At 45.8% G+C, this 23,860-nt stretch overlaps 1 protein-coding gene across 1 annotated transcript in view; it reads left to right on the plus strand.

The window, feature by feature from the left end:
* The window catches only part of LOC131132200 (unconventional myosin-XVIIIa-like), an 82,720-nt gene extending 59,408 nt beyond the window's left edge, over positions 1-23,312 (plus strand). The window contains exons 40-50 of the mRNA XM_058077610.1: positions 2,251-2,388; positions 2,914-3,099; positions 4,466-4,605; positions 4,816-4,860; positions 8,455-8,577; positions 9,623-11,012; positions 13,338-15,159; positions 15,720-15,776; positions 16,946-17,102; positions 17,181-17,333; positions 21,629-23,312. Of these exons, the coding sequence (XP_057933593.1) occupies positions 2,251-2,388; positions 2,914-3,099; positions 4,466-4,605; positions 4,816-4,860; positions 8,455-8,577; positions 9,623-10,997 (2,007 nt within the window). The 3' untranslated portion in view covers positions 10,998-11,012; positions 13,338-15,159; positions 15,720-15,776; ... (1 more) ...; positions 17,181-17,333; positions 21,629-23,312. The remainder of the gene's footprint in view (positions 1-2,250; positions 2,389-2,913; positions 3,100-4,465; positions 4,606-4,815; positions 4,861-8,454; positions 8,578-9,622; positions 11,013-13,337; positions 15,160-15,719; positions 15,777-16,945; positions 17,103-17,180; positions 17,334-21,628) is intronic.
* The last annotated feature ends 548 nt before the right edge of the window (positions 23,313-23,860 follow it).

Genomic DNA, 23,860 nt, shown 5'->3' on the forward strand with positions numbered 1-23,860 from the left:
CTGGAGTGTCATTTGCACGCATAAGTCTGTCTCCCGCACATATATAGTGTTTCATATTCCATCTTCACGTACGCTTAGCCTTTTGCTGTTTGATGGTGAAAGCAGCTCAGACAGGCTTCATCAAGGTGTGTTGTTACTTGGGTGAAAAGGGTTTGAGGTCACGCAGAAGAAGAGAATCTGCTTTCTCCAGTGAGTTGACTCAGCTGCCGCCCATCAGCACGTCCACTTCCACTCAGATGGAGACGAAGCTTTCTTTCGCTTGCTTTTCCATAAGGCCCACCCATGGGTACGCTTCCGCCCGAGGCGTCGTGAAGACCGTGCCGCAGGCGCCGATAGCCATCTTAAGCGTTTGACCTTGAAATGCTGGTCTCCTCCCCAGTAGGACAATGGAGCTTAAGTAAAATCAAAGTTAAGAAATCCTCCTCACCTCACATTCTAAGTCGCTCACTTAGGACGATGGCTACAGGTCTCTTATCCATCCTTCCGTTTTCCATGTCGCTTCTCCCCAGTAGGGTCACGGGGGAGGGGGTTCTCTTCTATGATTCTTCACCACAAATGACATTAACATGAAAATGACATCTGAAGGAAAGATTACTTGAATCCCTCACCACTTCACCCTTTACATTTCACAGCTTGACTCCATACCATTTGTCTAAAATGGAATCCTTAACGAGTCCTGCTAGAGTCATCCAAATATTCATATTGTCTCTATTGTTTGGCCTGAATGCATAAAATGACTACATGAGGTAAAATACAGAGTCATGGAAAAATGATCTGACCAGCCTTGTTTCTTCCTGGTTCATTTGAATGGCTGGTGCTGCTACTAAGAATACCAACATATATCAACACGGCAACATGCAATGCCTAAAGCAGCTTGTCTTCGTAGTACAATGCCATACTAGCTACTGATGCAAGAACACAACACAACCATGGTCATGGATTAATAGGTGTGCTTTATGTTACACCAGCTATTCAAAATATTTGTACCTTTAGTTGTAGCAGGCATTTCTGGTCACTAGGTGGCAGTACTGTAATGTAATACCACTGTAATGTTGGCTGAGACACACAAGCACCAGACTGGATCAGGCTGGATCAAGAATCCCCAACACATTTACAGCAACGCACACATGCGCGAGTCTAGGAGTGAAAGTGAGTGTATTATGAGTGTAAATGTGACTATGGGGCTGTTATTTCATGTGTAGAGGGCTCTAATCATGTTTAGAAGTATGTTTAGAAGGTTGTAAACAGGTTTTCCATGTCTTATTTTCACTTATTATGGCTATTGTACTGGGTAATGGGAGTGGAAAGGTGACTGTGTGGGTGTTAGTTCATGCCTAGAGAGCTTTAATCGTGTTCAAAAGCATGTTTAGAAGGTTGTAAACAGGTTTTCTATGTCTTTTTTTCCCGCTTATTATGTCTATTTTACTGGGTAATGGGAGTGTAAAGGTGACTGTGGGGGTGTTAGTTCATGCCTAGAGGGCTCTACTCATGTTTAAAAGCATGTTTAGAAGGTTGTGAACAGGTTTTCCATGTCTTATTTTCGCTTATTATGTCTATTGTACTGGATAATGGGAGTGTAAAGGTGACTATAGGGATGTTATTTCATGTGCAGAGGGCTCTAATCATGTTTAGAAGGTTGTAAACAGGCTTCTTATTCTCCAACTAAGTAAATATTCATTCATAAATAAGAAATAAAAAATAAAGAATATTACTTGGCAGAAACTCATGTCATGGTCGAGTGTGGATTTTAATGTAAGACAATGAGAGGGAATAACAATTAGAATAAATGAAAGTCACAGCACACAGCTGTGGTGCATTCAAGGACTGCCAAGCACAGTGCAACATCTCAAGGCTTGATAAAAACAAAATGTAAAATGTATTTTTCTAATAATGATCTGTAGTGCATGAGAAAGTGGAAAGGAGCCTGTCGCTGTGAGTGAACCGCTCAGCCAGTCCGACTGATGAAACACACCTAGAGTATCACCGCTTTGTGGTGTCATGCTATCAAACCTCATCCATCCCAGGCTCCTCTTGCACTTTGGGAGTCGACAGGGAGCTCATATCCGAGTCACGACTCACACGGCCATGTGCAATTTACTTCCAGGGTGAAAAGTCAACGTGAATTCAATTTCCATACACAGAATGTTTGATTTTTCCTGCTGTGCATTTAGCAGGCTGTAGAGGGGGTGGGGGGGCTGACAAGGGTCAGTGTGTGTTTGCGTTACTGAAAGTGTGTCTTCCTCCCCACAGCTACACTCGCTGCAAAGCCAGCTGGAGTTCCAGGAGCAGTCCATGGTGGACAAGTCCCTGGTGAGCCGTCAGGAGGCCAAGATCCGCGAGCTGGAGACCAAACTGGAGTACGAGAGGACGCAGATTAAACGTCTGGAGGTCAGACAGTCTTGTGTGTCATTCATTCTCAGGAAGTCACCTTGATGGCTGCCTTAGTGCTTTCCCACGCACCGTTATCCAACACCAGACCAGGGGCGTACTTTCCAGACTAGAAATGGCTCTTAGCCACTTCCTGTCAGGTGTGACTTATATCACCACATGTGGATATGACTGACGTGTAGATATCGCTAGATGCCAACGTGTGCTGGGCAGTATGTTCCATTCTAGAAAGCTGATGCTAAATGAGCAAAAAGAACATTTCTACTTGATGGCGCCAGCCGTGACGAGCGAGCGCCCACATTTCAGGAAGTGACGCCATCGAGGTGACACATCTTATCTGAAGTGAAGAAAGGCTCGTCCAGGGAGAAAAGCATAAGACCTTGTTGTGTCAACAGGAGCACAGAACATGCATGTATTGGTCGGAAAATGGAAACGGCATCATAGGTCCCTGGAAACAGGCAGCACAAGGGATGCAAGCATGATGAGGTATCGTTTCTAATGCTGGCCCTGCTCTCCACCCCCCAGAGTCTGGTTGGTCGTCTGAAGGACAACCTGGAGAAGATGACTGAGGAGAAAAACCAGCGCATTGCTTCAGAGAACAGGGAGAAGGAGCAGAACAAGCGCATGCAGAGACAGATAAGGGACATCAAAGAAGAAATGGCGGAGGTGTCCAAGAAGGAATGCGAAGCCAGCCGCAAGAAACACGAGCTGGTAGGTGTTGGCTGCTTGGACATCAAGATCTTTGTACCCTGAAGTCAATATGGCTCCAACTCGCCCATACCTGGTACCCTGATATTGTCCAATGCCAAGTCTTTACTTAGAAATGGCATCTTTTGGTAGTTTGAGCATAGAAAACCTGTTTACCACCTTCTAAACACACGTCATTAGAGCCCTCTTGGCATGAACTAACACCCCTACAGTCACCTTTACACCAATATAGTAGACATAAGAAGAGAAAATAAAACTTAATATTATGATAGGGCTGCACGGTGAACGAGTGGTTAGCACGCAGGCCACACAGCTAGGAGACCCGAGTTCAATTCCACCCTCGGCCATCTCTGTGTGGAGTTTGCATGCGTGGCTTTTCTCCGGGTTTCCGCTTTCCAAAAACATGTTAGCTTCATTGGTGACTCCAAATTGTCCATAGGTATGAATGTGAGTGTGAATGGTTGTTTGTCTATATGTGCCCTGTGATTGGCTGGCCACCAGTCCAGGGTGGACCCCGCCTCTCGCCCAAAGACAGCTGGGATAGGCTCCAGCACCCCTGCGACCCTCGTGAGGATAAGCGGTAGAAAATGAATGAATGATACAGTTGTTAACATATATATGACGTCATGTGACACCTCCTGACTGGCCTACACGTCTTGGTACTTGACGTCATGTGGCACCTCCTGACTGACATACTCGTCTTGGTACTTGATGTCATGTGACACCTCCTGACTGGCGTACTCGTATTGGTACTTGACATCATGTGACACCTCTGATTGGTCTACACATCTTGGTACTTGACGTCATGTGACACCTGACTGGCGTACTCGTCTTGGTACTTGACGTCATGTGACACATCCTGACTGGCATACTCGTCTTGGTACTTGATGTCATGTGACACCTCCTGACTGGCAAACTTGACGTCATGTGACACCTCCTGACTGGCGAACTTGACATCATGTGACACCTCCTGACTGGCCTACACGTGTTGGTAATTGACGTCATGTGACACCTCCTGATTGGCCTACATCTGGGTACTTGACATCATGTGACACCTCCTGGCTGGTGTACTCATCTTGGTACTTGACGTCATGTGACACCTCCTGATTGGCCTACACGTCACGTTATGTAGCCATTTTCATACGTTTTCATACTCCAATGTTTAGGTTAGCCAGAAACACAGAAACACAGTATGCAAAGCTACAATATACTTGCTGTACTTGTACCTCATACTGCAGTGTAGTGCATACTTATACCTTATAATACTAAGTACTTATAACAGCAAGGTTTATCCATTCCTTTGTTTTCCAAAAGCCTTGAAATTGGAAGCATAAAGTGCACGTGCTTTTTCATGGAAACGTTTTTCCAGGAAATGGACATCGAGAGCTTAGAGGCAGCCAATCAGAGCTTGCAGGTGGACCTGAAACTGGCCTTCAAGAGGATCGGAGACCTGCAGGCGGCCATCGAGGACGAAATGGAGAGCGATGACAACGACGAGCTCATCAACAGGTAGAAACGTGGACGTGCTGTGATCTTAAAGGAGCCTGTCAGTCATAACGTGTCTATTTGGTGAAAGTCCTTCTGGGTCTCCTGTCTCCTCTCTCGCCGCTGCTCCTCCTGTCTTCGTGGGGGGAGCACAGAGCTTTGGCTAATGGTGATGCTACTGTCTTCTTTTCTTCTCTCCCCGTCCCCGTCCTGGCGTGTCTCCCTTCCTGGCAGTTTGCAAGACATGGTGACAAAGTATCAGAAAAGGAGGAACAAAACGTGAGCGTGGAAAATGCATCCTTGGTGTCGCTTTCACGCCTTTCCTAACCGCACAGAGCGTAGTGCAGTATTTCTTGGAAGCTTTATCTTCATTTTACTAGCAGGAAACTCAACACGCTGTCCTAAAACCACGGGAAAGCAGCAATGAAGCAGTCATTTGGGATTAGCTTGGCGAAAAGAAAGTCCAGCTACCATTGGAATAAAGGCGGAATCAAAAGAACATTTACAAGAAAATAGTTGCAAATGAAAAAGCCAAAACATTAAGAGTGAAGATGTTATTTTAGTAGCATAAAGTTGACAATAGGATGAGAAACAAACATTTGGAAAGTTAGCTTAACAAAGGTTTTGTATGATGAAATGGAAAGAAAATGGAAAAAATGGAAAATGCAGCAAAAAGCACAAATAGTATTCATTCTTGAAATATACGAGCAACTTCATAGCATATTTTTATAAAGCAAAGTGACTCAGTTGCATCCTTTGTTTCCCACGATGCGGCCTGGCTGGTATGGGAAGGTTAGGACCTCCCAGGCCGAGGAAGCCCCCTGGAATACTGCATCCTCATCTTTCCTAATCATCCTCATCTCTGCATGGCTGCATGGGCGTGTGGGTGGAGCCAATGATGATTGTCTCTGTGCGGATCTTGTGCTTCGGGGGGGAGGGCCCGATGGGGAAAAAAGGTAACATCTGCTGCCGGCCGTCCGTTACCTGCAGGGTGGGGGGTGGGGGCCGCCCCCTTGATAAGCTAGCATGCAAATTCCTCACTAATCCCTCCTTCATTCCTTTCCCAGACGTGTGAAAGCGTAAACGGTGGCTGGTATCGTCACCAAGCTTAGCATCTCTGACCATCAGCCACACTTGCGTTCCTTTCACGTGTTGGTGGCTGAAAGTCCAGCAGGCATCTGCCCAGGTGCTGTGATGGCAACCTGCTAGCATCCTCCACGGCTAGCGTGGGTCATTTAAGCTACTATTTTGCCTGCTTTGTTATTGTCTATTAATCCACTGCATGCTCTCCTAATGTGTTTTCATCTCGGTTGTTAGCATCCTGTCAGCTAGCTAAACAAAGTGGAAGTCATGTTGCCCACGTATGATGTCATCAGCAGTCCACTGAAAAGGATCCATAAAGACTGACCTTGACTTTGACCTTGACTGAAGGTTGCCAACGTAGGCAGCGAGACCGTGAACGCATCGGCTTCATGTTAAAAGCATGCGGCGTAGGTGCGACGCTGACGCCGTGGCCGATATGACACCCGTCAATATGTCCAGCGGGGAGGGGGGGGGTCCAAAGTATGGCGGCCGTGTGATGGCGCCGCCTACGTGATTTAAGGCTGACTCTAAATCGTTGTGACGAAGATTTACAACCAGCCGAGGCCGGATTGTCAGAAGCCATTAACGTTGACTTCCAAAATTCTTGGGGCTTGTTTGTATCTGCGGGCCTCAGGAGCGCTTAGCGAAGAGCGGAGGACCAAGGACAAATTGCTTGTGACACCATTTGCGCAGCACTCAATTGCAAGCCACCTTTTCTTTCACATTGGCGTGTGCATCAGCGCGAAGAGAAAAGGAGTTGAGTTTCTGCTGGGAGAGAAGTTGCAGCAGGAAAGATGATTGCATGTGTAATCCGCTAGCAAGTATTATTCTAATCTTTTTTATTTAGCATTCAGTGGCGACCAAAGCGTAGAACATGTCAGTCCTTCAGCCGCCGCCGCCGCCCCTCCCCCGGTCGGCCAAGAGATGGAACACTTTGTTCAGGGAGGAATGAGACCCAGTGTGTGATGGAGGACACAATAGAGCTTTGCAGGGCGTCTATCATGATCTGGAATAGTGTTTTCTCCTTGTAATCAGCAACTGCGTCCAGATGGATCATCTTGTCACTTTTCTTATTGACGACAGCCTGGCGTCTGCCGGGACACAGCAGCCTTTTCCAGGACAACACACTTCCACGGAGCAAAATGAAACCGCAGTTCACTCATTCGCTCCAAAGACGTTTATATACGCCAGAAAGCGGCAGGAAGAGGTGATGATGCAACGTTTGGGGCGGTTTTAAGCTGAAAAATACAGAAACAATACAGAACAGTAGAATACAGAAAATACAGTGTACAGTAAACACAGTAGAGTACAACAAATACAGTAGAGTAGATACAGTAAAATACAGTAATAGTAATAGTACATCAAACACAATAAAGTGAATGCTGTAGAGTAAGTAAACAGTAGAGTAAATACAGTAGACTACAGTAAACACAGTAGAGTAAGTGCAGTAGAGTACAACAAACACATAGTAGAGTAAATCCAGTAGAGTACAGTAAATACAGTAGAGTAAATCCAGTAGAGTACACTTAACGGTAGAGTAGAGTAAATACAGTAGAGTGAATGCAGTAGAGTACAGTAAACAGGAGAGTAAATACAGTAGAGTACAGTAAACACAGTAGAGTAAATCCAGCAGAGTACAGTTAACAGTAGAGTAGAGTAGAGTAAATACAGCAGAGTACAGTAAATAGTAAACACAGTGGAGTACAGTCAACACAGTAGAGTAAATCCAGCAAAGTACAGTTAGCAGTAGACTAGAGTAAATACAGTAGAGTACAGTAAATAGTAGAGTAAACACAGTGGAGTACAGTCAACACAGTAGAGTAAATCCAGCAAAGTACAGTTAGCAGTAGACTAGAGTAAATACAGTACAGTACAGTAAATAGTAGAGTAAACACAGTGGAGTACAGTCAACACCGTAGCATAAATACAGTAGAGCACAGTAAACCTAATACAGTAAATATAGTAGAGTAAACACGGTAAAGTAAATAGAGTTGAGTACTGTAGAGTAAATTCAGTAGCGTAAATACAATCGAGTACAGAATAAACACAGTAAACACAGAATAAGTATATATAATAAACACAGAGTAAACACAGTAGAGTACAGTAAGTTCAATACTGTTCATACTGTCCTAAAATGGCATATTTGAAATCAGCAAGTGGAAGTGAGCCAACCCCGAATCAGGCGCTAAATGGTGGGATGATGGCAGGAAGTTTTCCAGGAAGGTTTTTCATCCCGGGCTGGACTGTGGAAGCGGACTCAATCAATAGCAAGCGTTGCGGGGCGGACTATTGTATTTTAAGCAAGCAATAAGACTGGAGCGTGTGCAGGTGGAATCTATGCCGTCCTTCCCCGATGGAGCCACAGGTCCGTGTATCGATTGTTATGTCAAGCGTAGGGGGCCCGGGGGTGCTCGTGGCTCCGCTCCATTACAAGCATCAGGAGCGGCTGACGTGCCGCACAGATGCTAGCAGCCGACAGCCAAACAAGTTGATTATCCATCTGCATGTGGCTCGGCTAATGCATGTCTTCTACAAGGACTGTGTTGAATAATCACTTCCTGCGATTTATGCGTCTCCTGTCTGCACCGCACTGCATCACCCTAACCCTTTCACGACTGCGTCACATTCATTACGCTGCATACATATTCATCCAACAATCTTATTCTCAGCGCTGAAAAGGACTGGAGGACTGCTGATCTCAGTGGCTCCCGTGGGGACTAATACTGTTCATAGATAAGATGTACACAGCTCTGTGTTGTTCTGTCTTCTCCAACCTTGGTGTGCTTGCAGCGGGGATGAAACAGACACAGATTCTGAGGTGGAGGACCGCGTGGATGGAGTTAAGTCCTGGCTCTCCAAGAACAAAGCCTCCTCTAAAGCCCAGTCGGACGAAGGAAGTCTGAAGAGCACCAGGTTAGTGCTTCTCTCTCATCCGCTTGCCTCATCACAGATAACCATGAGGATCCTTGCGATAGCGCCGTGATAAGGACTACGCTGAGGAGTGCACTCGGACACTCGAGCCCTCCTTCCTGCTGATTTCTTATTGGAACAATGACAAAGTGGCTACATACAATTCTTGGGACTTCTTTGAACAATATGATCTGCGGGATAGATGTATTTTGTCCACCAGTTTGATAGTAAGCACACTACAATCCCTCCCTCGTTTATCACTGTTGTTTGGTTCCAGACGCCATATTTTGTAGTTAGAGCAAAGAAAATCTGTTTTCGACCTCCTAAATATGCTTCTAACGGTATTAGAGCCCTCTAGACATAAAATAACAGCCCTATAGTCCCATTTCCAAAATGAGACATGGACAACCATGTTAGCATTGGGAGTACAGTACAGTACGTCCTGCAGAGGTTATTGTCTATCAATGTAACATTACTGACACCTAGTGACCGGTCACTAAAAGGCGGTTAAAACAACAACAATGGCGTCTTTGGGTTCATTTTTGGATATTCCTGCTGGCAGACCAACCAATTATGATGAAAGCATAAGTTCCTTGAGAGCTAAACCGACCTCAGTCTTGAAATGTCCCAGCATGACCTTGGGCCACGAAAAAGACGGTTCATTTGTGCGATTAGGTGTCACGGCTCTCCCTCGCAGTAATCTGTCTAATGACAGCAGGCGGACTGGCCAAGTGGCTGCTGTCAGATGTATTGAAGTGGCCCGTGGGCAGCTGGCACGACTGCTAAATGATGCCTCGGCTCCCATGGATCTTCCCACTTGTTGACTCCTCCGCGGCCCACAATGCCTCGGGACCGCGCGTGTCCCTTGACATCACCCTCCCAAGGACAGAAAGAAAGTGACAAATTTACACATCTGCCTGACGTTACCATTCGTATCGGGAGCCCGAGCCCTGCTCATTATTTTGGTTCTTCCTTTGCCTCAGCAGAAATGAAGATTTCATTTTTTCCTAATCATGGAGTTGATATGATTCACTGTCATACCTTTTAGATATTCAGCAAATGCAGATGGCAAAGATGTGAAAGATGCTAAGGAGAAGACAAGTGATGGAAGTCCAGATGGCAAAGATGCAGAGCAGAGCAGGTCTGTCTCTGCCATGAGCTCCCTGAGCTACCGGAAGCGCTCCCACCTCAAAGACTCCATCGGGGGTACGGGCGATGAGAGCTCCCTTTTTAGCACTCTAAAAGAACAGCCCGACACACCGGACCACACCTCCATCCGCAAAGCCAAGTCCAAGGATCTCCAGGAAGACTGGAAGAAGAGCCAAACACAGGAAGACTTGGACGATAAAGGCTCCGTCATCTCCATGGCTTATTCCGAGGCCACCAGCAGAGCGAGGAAGGGTCTGGATTCACGATGGACGTCCCGAAGCAGCCCTGAATTTGACAAAGACTCCGTTGTATCTTCTGTGGCACCCAGCAGGAGGTCCACCAGGAGGGGGATGTTGGATGATGACAACAAGTCCACCATCAGCAGCGTGAGCCACTCCACCCCACCATCTCTGCATCGGAGCAGTTCTTGGAGAGACGACAGGCGCAGCAGCTCTCGGCTGTCCCTCGCTCGTAGCTGTGGCCTCAGCGAGTTTGGTGTTCACGTAGATGATGATGATGATGATGATGGGCGGAGTGTGGCGTTTACAGAAGCAGGGACTTCGCCTTACAGTCCTCGCTCCCACCCCCGTAGTCTCTCCACCCCTGCCCGGCCTCGTTCTTCTGACGGCAACCCGCCAGATACGTCTGACATCAGGCCTGTCACACACCGGAACTACTTGGACCCGGACTTGGAGGCCGCCATTAACGAGGTGCTCAGCTTCAAACCCATAAAGTTCAAGCGAAGCAAGCTTGATGAGTCCAGTGATGAGGACGCAGATGAGAAGAAGGACGTGGGAAGCAAGGATGGTCGGAAGAAGTCAGATGACGAAGGGCTTGGTTGCAGCAAACCCAGCGTGCTTCGCTCGGCATCCAGCTCCGCATTGGACTACGCCGGCCGACCTTCCAGCACCCTTAGTACCGCATCTCGCGGTCGTAAGGATAAAAAGAGCAAAGTCTCTCCGTCGGATGACTCGTCTTCAGATGATCGTCACAGCAGGAGGAGCTCGAGGAGAAAGAAGGGCAAAAAGTCCAAGAGGAGATCCAAGAAGAAGGAGAGTGATTCAGAGGATTCCTCCTCATCCTCAGAGTCATCCGAGTCCTCTTCCGATTCCACTGTCTCATACCGCAGCTCCAACAGCGTTAAAAAGAGCCCCAGACGGCCATCCGATGATGAGAAGGGAAATGGGAATGGGAGTGGTGGGACATCCAAGAGGAAGCAGAAGAAGATGGATAACCTGGTGATGAAGTACCTCTACAGGCCGGACAGTGACTGATAGCAGCCCACCAAGGTGACGCTTGCTGTGACAATAACTTTGGAATCTCCCTGAGACTCACTCACCGAGCAGACTAACACGCTAACTCCCTGCATTTGCACCCCCCCCCCCCCTTCTGATTCCAGCATGTTGTAACACGCTAACGTGACGGAAGGTGTCTTCACATGGGATAGCTTTGCTAACTTTGATTTTGTGTCATCAGAGCCATCGGAACTCTGGTGTGAACCAAACATGTAGAACCAGACCACCTAAGCCACCAACGTGTGCATGCTAAAAACTGGACCGGTGTTGAAAAGACAGAAGAACCATGGCCAACATCACCACATCTTCACCATACCGTTCATTCTCAGGGCACAGAGCCAATCACGGCCGCACTGTTCAGGCTGTCTTAGAAGACGTTTGGCCTCTCAGTTGATTCTGACGAGATACGTAGGACTGGACTGATCTTCCTCCACAGCCTGAACAGTCTAAGCTGCGGTGGATTCGGTGCCCTGAGAATACAGTGACCGTGATGCATTCGAATACTCAGTAAAGTCCAGCACCGTCATCAGAGCCTCCTACAGCATCTCCACCTTTGAGGTGCTCAGTGAATCGGAACCAAATAGACAAATGGTGCAAATGTATCTGCGTTCTTGCCGTCACTTATGGTCATCAACTTTGAGTCGTGACTGAAAGGACAAGATGGCAGTACAAGCGGCTGAAATTAGTTTGTCTGCAGGGGGGCTTGGCTGTCCCTTACAGATAAGGTGACAAGCACCGTCATCTGGGAAATACTCAAGTAGAGGTGCTGCTCCTCCGCATTGAGAGGAGCAGATGAGGTGGCTCGGCTGTCTGGTCAGGATGCCTCCTGGACACCTCCCTGGGGAGGATCCTATGGTCTGGGATCCACCTAGAGGATCTGGACGAAGTAGCCATGGGATGGCTAATGAGCTAGCCAGTTAAACAACTAGAATTACATTGAGTGTTGGCGTGCAGGCCTCACAGCTAGGAGACCCGAGTTCAATTCCAGCCTCGGCCATCTCTGTGTGGAATTTGCATGTTCTCCCCGTGCATGCGTGGCTTTTCTCCAGGTACTCGGGTTTCCTCGCCCATCCCAAAGCTTCATTGGCCACTCCAAATTGTCCATAGGTATGAATGTGAGTGTGAATGGTTGTTTGTCTATATGTGCCCTGTGATTGGCTGGCCACCAGTCCATAAGCGATAGAATGAATGAGTGAATGTTTTTGACCCTGCTGTTTTTGTCCCACTAAGTGTCACTACGCCAACATTCTGTGATGGAAGTGTAACATTTCTTTCATTTTGAATCCCAACACGTGAAATCTGCAAAGGGAAACAGTCTGCCACTGCTCCTCACCGTGGGCGTCCTTTGCTTGGGCGTGTGGTGCTGAGGATGTATAAATTGAACAGCATTGAATTGTGCTGTCCTTCAAAATGAAGGCACTTGTCTATTCAATGGGTTGTCATGGCAACAGCCACTGTACATTCAAAAAAGCGTTTCAAGTCAACTTTGTTTAAGAATAGTCGATGACATCCACCAAGAGTTACCAGTAGGGTGCACCATCATTATTGGACTGATATGAGGCAATCATGACTGATAAATCCAATTACATTACATTAGCGCCACTAACTGATCATTAAAAAAACACTCCAATGAAGTCACCAGTACTTTGCGGGTGAGCAAATAAAGCGCACCTTTTTTCTCCTTCCTGGGACGTGAGCTGCCTGTCGTAACTTCCCCTGGGCTCACTTTAACAAACATTCACTTAAGAGTAAGGACATCATAGCAGATACTCCGTGATGAGGGGGAAAAAACATGGCACACACAAAACCTTATCAGCCACCTGAAACGCCAGCCTTGTGGTGTTTGAAAAGTGCATGTTTGTCAGAGACCTCCGTGGCATCACAGCAGCTGCTCAGAGCACATGCCCAAATACAGCGCACCTTGCCGGGCCACAGCAGGTGGCTCCTCCCCCTCTACACTCTGGTTCTCCTGATAGTAGTGATGTCCATCCATCAATCTTTTATGCCGCTTATCCTCACTAGGGTTGCAGTGGCCAGCCAATCACAGGGCACATATAGACAAACAACCATTCCCACCCACATTCATACCTATGGACAATTTGGAGTGGCCAATGAAGCTAACATGTTTTTGGAATGGGAGAGGAAAGCGGAGTACCCGGAGAAAAGCCATATTAATAAATAAGAAAGTACATAGTTATCGATTATCAGTATCACTTTGGTCTTGAGAAGTAGAAAGTCAGCATGTGTACTTTCCAATATGTTGTCTTTATTATTTGGTTACGGTATTTGAAATATCAACTTGTGTGTGTTGAACTTCAGCCCTCCTGCAGCCAGGCGACATCTGACCCTCGGCAGATCTGACGAAGAGGACGAGGTGGACTGAAAGAGCAGCGGCAGCCAAAGAGGCCGAGCGACATCGAGGGCTCGCTGGACGTGAGCACGACGTAACAAACTGGGGTCACCTTGTGAAGCCAACCAGGAGGGAGAGCATCCCGCAGAGAACAGCGCTTTCATTTGGGGATTATGTCATTGTTGTTCTTCATCTCCTCACCCCCCCCACCCCCCCTTAATAAACGTCATGCATCATATTGGCGTAAGGCAGAAGTTGAGATAATTTGGAGAAAAAGCTTCTGATGTATTTGAAAGAGCTGCTTTTCAGGCACATTTAAGCGTTCCTCTGCACTTCCTGTCTATTCAGCCCTGCCAAGAGGATTTAGATAAGCCTGCTCTGGATGGACTTCTCCAAGAAAGTCTGACCAGCTGCTAAGACTTCTCTTATCTCTTCCTTATGCATGTGGACTGGCGCAGCTGGCTCCTTTTTCAATTCATTCTGCTTGATTCTACTTGATTTGATGAACAAATGGACATCCCGATGGACACCCCAATGGACGCCCCGATGGACACCCCGATGAACTCCCCAATGGACATCCCAATGGACGCCCCAATGGCCACCCGATCACCCGTTCACACTGAAGCAAGCGTACTGAATGTTGGTCTGTCTTCACACGATACTGTACATTACACTACCATGCCAGTAGGCTTCATTTGGAGGAATATTTCATACTTCATTCTGTCTTTCAAATGGAAGTTATTTGCTTGGGGTTTATATGTTTTTATATGCGTGCACATTAATTAATTGTTTTAAAGCCAAGCGTGTCGCTGTTGCATATTTAAAGTTTAGAATATTTAGTAGTGGTGTCACAAGACAAGACGATACACAAGATTGGCTCTACGAGAACGAGACAAGATGTTAACTTTTGTTGAAAGTACAATGGAAAAGTAAATACGGCAATATATTGTAATCTAATCATTTCATTTCTATGTTACACTCTGTGTGGATGCGAGCAGCCCCGCCTCCACCCACCCAAACAAATAATGGATGAGGCCTAGTTGCCACCAGACATCTTCTCTTCATTGGTTTATGATCATCCCAGGCCTAGTTCCCACCAGATATCTTCTTCTCGTCATTGGTTTATGATCATCCCAGGCCTAGTTCCCACCAGACATCTTCTCGTCATTGGTTTATGATCATCCCAGGCCTAGTTCCCACCATACATCTTCTTCCCACCAGACGACTTCTGAACGAGAAGCCTTGACTGGCAACCAGGCCATCTTGTGAGATCTTGTGACACCTCTAATATTTAGTGCCAAATTGTGGATTTTTGTGTTTTATTTGAAGAAAATCCGTCAATATTGTTCCATGCCGAGCTGCAACTAACCTTTATTTGCTTAGTCCATTCATCTGAAGCTCGCTTTGATGGACGGAGCAAATCAATATGAAGCAAAGACACGCAGTTAGTGCTTTGGTACGCAACATATCAGACAAGAGGCCAAAACGTCCATCAGTCTTTTCCAAAGTAAAAGCTAGTGTGTGTGTGTGTGTGTGTGTGTGTTCTGCTTTCATGCACGACTAAGGACCTTTGAGGCTGACATCAGAGGATATTTATATTTGTTCCCCAAAAGACCATAAAAGCCAAAACAGTTGCAATGGGTAGTTGATTAATGATTGATTTATGGATTCATTGTTGCGTCTATTGAATATGTCAAAGCTTGTTACTGACACGCTTCATGACGTGGCTGAGACTGCATTCTCTAGTTTTCATGGACAAAGTGAAGTTTCCTTTTGTTTGCTGATGTGATGGTAGGAGTGCAACGCTACACAAACCTCATGCTTCTTTCTCTCGCTGTAGAGTGATGGAAAACTGTTTAATCCCTCATGCTTTAGTCTTCAACTTTATTCAAATGTTTGCTCTTTTTCTACATGTTGTTTGAGGAAAATATATATATCATAAAAAGAATACAATTCTGTGTTTTTTAACTATTGAATGAAAAATAAAAATATGAAGGTGAATAAACAAAGCATGCACATGTTATCTTGCCAAGTCTTATAAAGACATTTAGAATTATTTTTATAAATATGCTGAAAACCTCATTTTGATTATTTGTAGTGTTTGTGAAAATAGATTGCCTTAATATCCGATATTGATAAATGATACCGGGCTGATATCGGCCTGCATCTCAATAGTCTTGCTATTGGCGCGCACATTCAAGGAGTCGATTCCAGACTACGCTCAGGATGTTAGGATCACAACAACAGTGTTTGCTAGCAAAGCATCGAGAAGTAAGAGGGATGTTAGATGTTTCCTGTGGTGGCACGCACCTGCTGGGGAGGTTTCTAACCACCAACCTCATGGCCAACAGGAAGCAGCATCACATGGGAAACTCCAAAACGTGAAAGATGAGCAGCCACCATCGCTGGTGAGTAAACAAGCCTCTCATTGACCACCTGGATCATCTCTACATGTTTAAAGGAACACCGCTATATGATATCATACATGGAACATCTCTATATGATATCATACAAGGGACATCTCTATATGATATCATACATGGAACATTGCTATATGATATCATACAAGGAACATCTCTATATGATATCATACAAGGAACATTGCAATATGATGTCATACAAGGAACATCTCTGTATGATATACAAGGAACATCTGTGGATGATATCATACAAGGAACATCTCTATATGATATCATACAAGGATCATCTCTATATGATATCATACTTCCAACTACATGCTTAGAGGAACATCTCTATATGATATCATACAAGGAACATCTCTATATGATATCATACAAGGAACATCTCTATATGATATCATACAAGGAACATCACTATATGATATCATACAAAGAACTCGCTATATGATATCACACAAGGAACATCTCTGTATGATATCATACAAGGAACACCTGTGTATGATATCATACAAGGAACATCTCTGTATGATATCATACAAGGAACATCTGTGTATGATATCATACAAGGAACATCTGTGTGTGATATCATACCTCCAACTACATGCTTAAGGGAACATCTCTATATGATACCATACAAGGAACATCTCTATTTAATATCATACAAAGAACATCTCTATTTGATATCATACAAGGAACATGTGTGGGTTTTCTCCGGGTACTCCGCTTTCCTCCCCCATTCCAAAAATATGTTAGCTTCATTGGCCACTCCAAATTGTCCATAGGTATGAATGTGAGTGTGTATGGTTGTTTGTCTATATGTGCCCTGTGATTGGCTGGCCACCAGTCCAGGGTGGACCCTGGCCACCAGTGGATGGAAGCATCTGCTGTGTAGCCTGGAGTGGGTGTGTCTAGACCGGTGTAGGAATGAGTGGATATTTCTATTTTGGGCCTTCCAGGATGGTAATGTGCTGCTACGATGATTGTGAATGGAAATGATGTCTCAGGGAGGATGGGAGAGAACGTGGACTGTGCTCGCCTGCAAAGAAGTGACTTGCTATTAGCATATCTTCCCAGAAGAGGCTAATCTGCATTTCATGTCTTATTTGGCTCTTTTTTCTCTGCCCTTTGCTTCACACATGAATATCAACATTGGAAAGCAGACATCTTTGATGTGAGCAGGCCCGATACTTACCCAGTGAAAAGGTTCTTGCAGGTTTCCAGACTGCTGCCTTCACCTCGTCTCCTCATTTCTGGAAGATTTCCAGTCAAGAAATGCAGCTTGCCGTCCTTTGGAGGTCATGTGGAGGAATGAAGGTCAGGAAGGAGTTTTAGCCAAACAAGTGGCGGATGTCTTTGATTAGATTTAGCAAGGACCCCCGGGGACCTTCTCAGTCTTTCCACAGGCTTCTCCCGCGAGACGGCAGAGGAAACAAACAATGCATGGAAATGAAGCAAAGCTGCAGGGAATGTTGCTGCGGCATCTGAATGTTTGAAGATGTACGCCGCACAGCTCCTCACCGCAAACCAAGATGGAGGCTAATGAAGGTAAGTTTCTCCTCCCATCAATCTCCATCCTTCCTCACAGCAGGCAGAATGAAATAGATTGATAGCTTCTAGATTCTAAACCTTGCCTGATAGTCATGCTCAGTATGTTTCTGGGAAAAAATCCCTTATTTATGCAAGCGATCTGTAATCCGCTCTGACACAGGAGCTCAGCTGTTCATGCAGATTCACCTGGCTGGTGCACCCCCGTCTGGGTGGCCAGCGTTCCCTTGGCTTTCTGAGGCTACTAGGCCGGTCCTTCACCATTCCGCACTTCACTTCACTCTATCCTGTGTTTCTCGACTCGTCGTGACATACTCTTATGGTTGGGGGGGTCATACTACACCATACCAGATCTTTTTAATTCATCAAATCTTTTTATTCATCCATTTTCTATACCGCTTATCCTCACCAGGGTGGGGGTATGCAGAATGGATGGAAGGAAGGAAGGATGGATGACTGGAAGGAAGAAAGGACAGAAGCAAGGAAGGAAAGAAGGAAAGATGGCAGGATGGAAGGAAGGATGGTTGGATGGAAGTAAGGATGGTTGGATGGAAGGAAGGATGGTCGGATGGAAGGAAGGATGGTTGGATGGAAGGAAGGAAGGCCAGAAGAAAGAAAGGAGAGAAGGATGGAAGGAAGGAAGCAAGGAAGGAAAGAAAGGACAGAAGGGAGGGAGGAAGGAAAGAAGGAAGGAGGGAAGGATGAAAGAAAGGAAGGAAGGAAGGAAGGATGGAAGTATGGAAGTATGGAAGGAAGGATGGATGAATGAATGGAAGGAAGGAAGGATAGAAGGAAGGAAGGAATGGAAGGATGGAAGAATGGAAGGAAGGATGGATGGATGGATGGATGGATGGATGGAAGGGTGGAAGGAAGGAAGGATGGAAGGATAGACGGATGGAAGGAAGGAGGGAGGGAGGGACGGAGGGAGGGAGGGAGGGAAGGAAGGAAGCAAGGTAGGAAGCAAGGAAGCGAGGAAGGAAAGAAGAAGGATGGCTGGATGAATGGAAGGAAGAAAGGACAGAAGGGAGGGAGGAAGGAAGGAATGAAGGAAGGAAGGAAGGATGAAAGAAAGGAAAGAAGGAAAGAAGCAAGGCAGGAAGGATGGAAGGAAGGAAGGAAGGAAGGGTGGATGGTTGGATAGATTGAAGGAAGGAAGGAAGGTAGGAAGCAAAGTAGGAAGGAAGCAAGGAAGTAAGATGGTTTGTGGAACATGCCCTCCTGTTGTTTATCTGGGTAGTTGTGATGACCAAAGTGCTCCTCCTTTGCATGAATTGGGCGCTGCACGCCATTATTTCCCATCTAGTGCATTTGCTTTTAAGTAGCACGTTTGAGTATGTTGTTCCGGCGCATGCTTTCCATGTCGTGTGCAATTTCCATGCAGCTGCGTCCTTCCCTGACATGAATGGAAATGACTTGTCTCCTCCAATAAGAGCCTGCTCCACTCTGGACAAATATGCACCTCTTAGAATTACTAAGAATATGGAGAGCGGCCAAAACTCCGTCAGATCCACAAATAAAGCAGCGTGTTACCAAACAGCTGTATTTGCCTGGCGTTTCCACGCGGTGACCTTGGATGGCGGGAGGGGGATCAGGGCGGGTGCAGCAAAGAGAGGGAAGGTGTTTAAGCAGGTATTGTCCTTTAATCTCGGGGCTGCTGTTGTTTTGATGGATACCTGCTGTCAATAAAGCCATGATTGGAGACCCTGGGACGCCGCCTGCGGGGAACAGCTGAAGAGGCTGCCTTCATTTGCAACTGGAAGAAAGAGTGCACGCACCGCTTGGGTGCCTCTCTTTGTTTGCACATATCATTTCCACTCTAATGAACACTGCACAGTAGCAAGCCCTTGTAACGAGGCTCAAAGGTAGCCTCAAACATTGTTTACATTTTGCATGGGCCTTTGCAGAGCCTGGGGGAACAATACAATCACCCCCCCACCCCCCTGTTGGAAGCTAGCATAAAAGTACTTCACACCTGCAGCTGTGGTAAATCTTTGATATACTTTGTTTTATGCCAAACGAGGACAGAACCTGGAAAACAAAACACCTGAAATCGTCCGAGCAGTGAAGGTTCCATGCCGGATTCTTAGCTGGGTCACCACGAGTCGTGCGTGCTCATGACCCCCGCCCCTGCTAGAAGACTTCCCTCGCTCTTGCATCTTTCCTAGCAATGACGACCTAAGATCTAGATCTAGTCCAGCGCTCCACCACTGGTGGAATGAAGCTCTCTCAGCAGGAAGGTATGAAACGATCATTCACCTGCTTCACACATGCTTACTTGGCTTACTTGGCCACTGAAAGGGGACCTTTCTTGTGTTGGAACCCACTTTGGACAATAAAAGACATTCCAGCACGGACGGCCGCCGTGGCTGGTGAGGAACTGGTTCCTTTGGAGTTTTTTTCATCCTAATACAGATTAATTAACATAATCAATAATGAGACAATGCCTTAAATACACCAGTCCAGGGTGGACCCCACCTCTTGCCCTAAGACAGCTGGGATAGGCTCCATCAATCCCCCCACCCTAGTGAGGCTAAGCAACATAGAAAATGGATGGATGGTTGGATGATGAATGAATGGATAATGGCTGCCTGGATGGATGGATGGATGGATGGATGGATGGATGGATGGATAGATGAATGAATAATGGATGGATGGTTGGATGATGGATGGATGAATGGATGGTAGATAGATGATGATGGATGGTTGGCTGATGATGGATGGATGGATAATGGGTGGATGATGGATGGATGGATTGGTGGATGGATGGTAGATAGATGATGATGATGATGGATGGATGGATAGATGATGGATGGATGGATAATGGATGGATGGATGATAGAAGGATGGATTGATGGTTGGATGATGAATGGATGGATGATAGCTGGATGATGGATGGATGGATGGATGAATGAATAATGGATGGATGGATGGTCGGATGATGGATGGATGATGGATGGATGGATGGATGGTAGATAGATGATGATGCATGGTTGGCTGATGATGGATGGATGGATGGATGATGGCTGGATAATGGATGGATGATGGATGGATGGATTGATGGATGGATGGTAGATAGATGATGATGATTGGATGACGATGGATGGATGGATGGATGGATGGATGATGGATGGATGGATAATGGATGGATAATGGATGGATGGATGGATAATGGATGGATGGATGATGGATGGATGGATGATAGAAGGATGGATGGGTGGATGCATGGATGCATGGATGCATGGATGCATGGATGCATGGATGCATGGATGCATGGATGCATGGATGATGTATGGACGATGGATGGATAATGGATGGATGGATGATAGAAGGATGGATGGATGGATGATAGAAGTATGGATGGTTTTAATCCATATAGAAATGTCAAGTGAAAAGTTTCCGTGTAGCCCCCGACGACACCTAGATACCATGCACGCAGTGGCTGCTACCAACTGCTGCTGGAGTGGTGCAAATATGCTGAGGTGGCGTCCACATAGCATGCAGAATAGGTGTGTAATTACTATTGTACCAATTATGCAAGTCATGTGTGTCCCAAGCATATTTAGAGCTGGAACAAAGTAGAACAGATGCAGGCAACAGGCAGGCCCATTCCAGACACGCCACTTTTATTTCTTGCTGCTGTGTGATGAATAAACCAGCTAAACATGCCAAGGAATTCTTTCTGGCACGGGCAGCGGCGATAACATGGCAGGCGTGGTTGCACGCAGACTGGATGGCACGCGCACCCGAACTGCTGCCAGCCCTCCGCAGCCCGGTGCCACCAAAGCCCTGCACCAGCAGGAAGCCCGGCCATGGAGGCGAGGATAGCGGGAGGTGACGATGCTTTTTACCGCATATTTGACAAAGAGCTCAGTGATCAGATGGCACGCTTGGACTCGCGTCCATCTCCAGTCAGACCGGCCTCTTCCTCTTACCTTGCTATTTGGCCTGCTTCATGCCAGGGCTATCCAAAGTACGGCTCCGGGGCCGTCTCTAGTCCGCCTGTTTCCTTATTGGCCTGCAGCTCATTCATTCATTCATTTTCTACCGCTTATCCTCATGAGGGTTGCGGGCGTGCTGGAGCCTATCCCAGCTGACTTTGGGCGAGACGTGGGGTACACCCCGGACTGGTTGCCCGCCGATTCCAGGATAAATGAAACCAATCAAATTCTGAGAGAAAGGTGGTCATCCAATGAGAAAACAACTCATCAAATAACACAAATAGCTTTAGTAGCATTGACTTGAAAAGCATTCCCTCCCTCCTCTGTGGGTGATTCCAACTGAACGTTTCTTTCCAGAAAACGTTCCAAGATGATTCCACCGACGTTGGAGGCAGCGCCAGCGGTTGGAGGGAGAGCCAATGGGCAGCCAGCAGCGAGGCATTGAATAGACATAATCAGGCACTGACTAGAAAAGAGAAAGTCCAAAGTGTTTGCTGAGACGCTTCCAAGATTGCCAGATGGACACATCGGCCGCCGACGGTGGCCGGTTCCTGTTGGCGGCTGCAAGTCGCTGAGCGCGGGTGTCGGAGTGACGAGCAACTGACATTTACAATCTCTCAGCACTCAAGTGTGACCCCAAACTTGGCCACGGTGGATGGTTTGAGTCATTGCTGGCTTTTATGTCTTCATCCTCTTCCACTCGCCTTCCTGCATCCCCTTCCAGTCGTTCTAGTCATTCCCGTAGCTCATACTTTCACTACGCATTACTTCTGAAATTTTACTCAATGAAAAGTTAAATCTTTTTAGTCCACTTGAAGTCCGTTTTCTTCAAAATATGATTTATGTCTAAGTATTGGAACTCAGATGAAGGAAAAAGATGTGATAAAAAATACACTGTACACCAAAGTGTACATGTCAGTACAAAGTCAAAGTATCTTCAAAAACACAATAAAAGTCTTCATAAAGACAATATCATATCAAACATATCATATATCCATAAAGACAATATATATCCATAAAGACATATCTCCATAAAGACAATATATATCCATAAAGATAATATATATCCATAAAGACAATATATACCCATAAAGACAATATATACCCATAAAGATAATATATCTCTATAAAGACAAGATATATCCATAAATACAATATATACCCATAAAGATAATATATCTCTATAAAGACAAGATATATCCATAAAGACAATATATAGTATATCCATAAAGACAATATATCTCCATAAAGACAATATATAGTATATCCACAAAGACAATATACGTATCTCCATGAAGACAATATATATCCATGAAGACAATATCTCCATGAAGACAATATATATCCATACAGACAATATATCTCCATGAAGACAATATATATCCATACAGACAATATATAGTATATCCATAAAGACAATATATATCCATATAGACAATTTCTATACATAAAGACAATATATCTCCATCAAGACAATATATATCCATAAAGACAATATATAGTATATCTATAAAGACAATATATCTCCATCAAGACAATATATAGTATATCCATAAAGACAATATATATCCATAAAGACAATATATATCCATAAAGACAATATATCTCCATAAAGACAATATATATCCATAAAGACAATATATCTCCATAAAGACAATAAGATACGTTACAAAGATGTGATATCCAAATATCCCATCTTGTCCAAATAGCAAACGGCGCCAGTCAGCATCGAGCATGTCAGACGTGCCACAGCAGGGGTCCCCAGCCGGTTCATGGATGGGAAACGTTCAGACGCACTCCTAAAATAGAAAAAATAAAAATGCTTCCATTATTCTTGTCAAATTGCAACTTGAATTTGTTGTCTTCATACTTGGACCTGATTGTTGCCAGATTGTGTTTCATCCTTTGTACTGCTGTGTTTTGGTTCTTGGGAATTCTTGCTGGGAATGTTTGGAGTCGTCCAACCAAACCCGCTCAGCGTCTGCAGCTTCGCTGAACAAATAAAAGCCTCGGACTTCCAAGATGATGGAATCAAATCCAACCTTGAAGTTTACAGCTCATTTCCACCTTGGCAACACATGTTGGTGTTTTCTTCTTTTAGCCCTAGAATGACTTATTTTATGCTGAGCTGCGCGGTAGCCCGGGCGGATGCGAGCCAAGGATGTGATTCCATCCAAAGCACAAAGCAATCCAGCAGCTCAGTCTTTGAGCTGAGCCAAGTGTCCATCTTGGAAGCGCTGCTCCCGCCCCGTCCCTCGGGGCCGCGCCCGCAAACGCTCAAAGCGGCTGCCACTAAAGCGAATGACCTCTGACTTGAGATACGGGGCTGCTTTCTTCCCACTGGTCTTTCCAGGTTGTTTTTGGTCTAGTGACCCCTCGTGCGTCCCCCGGGTCCTAATCAGCTGTCCGAGTGTAAGGCTGATGCATGACACCACGAGGCACGCTCCCGTCTCTAAAGGACGGAATCTTCCACATTTGTAGCTAGCAACAAGGTGACAAGTCAGAAATCTCTGTCGGGCTAATGTCACTCATATCAGGACTATTGGGATTGCTCCGATCCCTGGTTCATGGAAGTTAATCGTTCCGGAG

The sequence above is a fragment of the Doryrhamphus excisus genome, chromosome 7, assembly GCF_030265055.1.
Source record: "Doryrhamphus excisus isolate RoL2022-K1 chromosome 7, RoL_Dexc_1.0, whole genome shotgun sequence".
Classification (NCBI taxonomy): Eukaryota; Metazoa; Chordata; class Actinopteri; order Syngnathiformes; family Syngnathidae; genus Doryrhamphus; species Doryrhamphus excisus.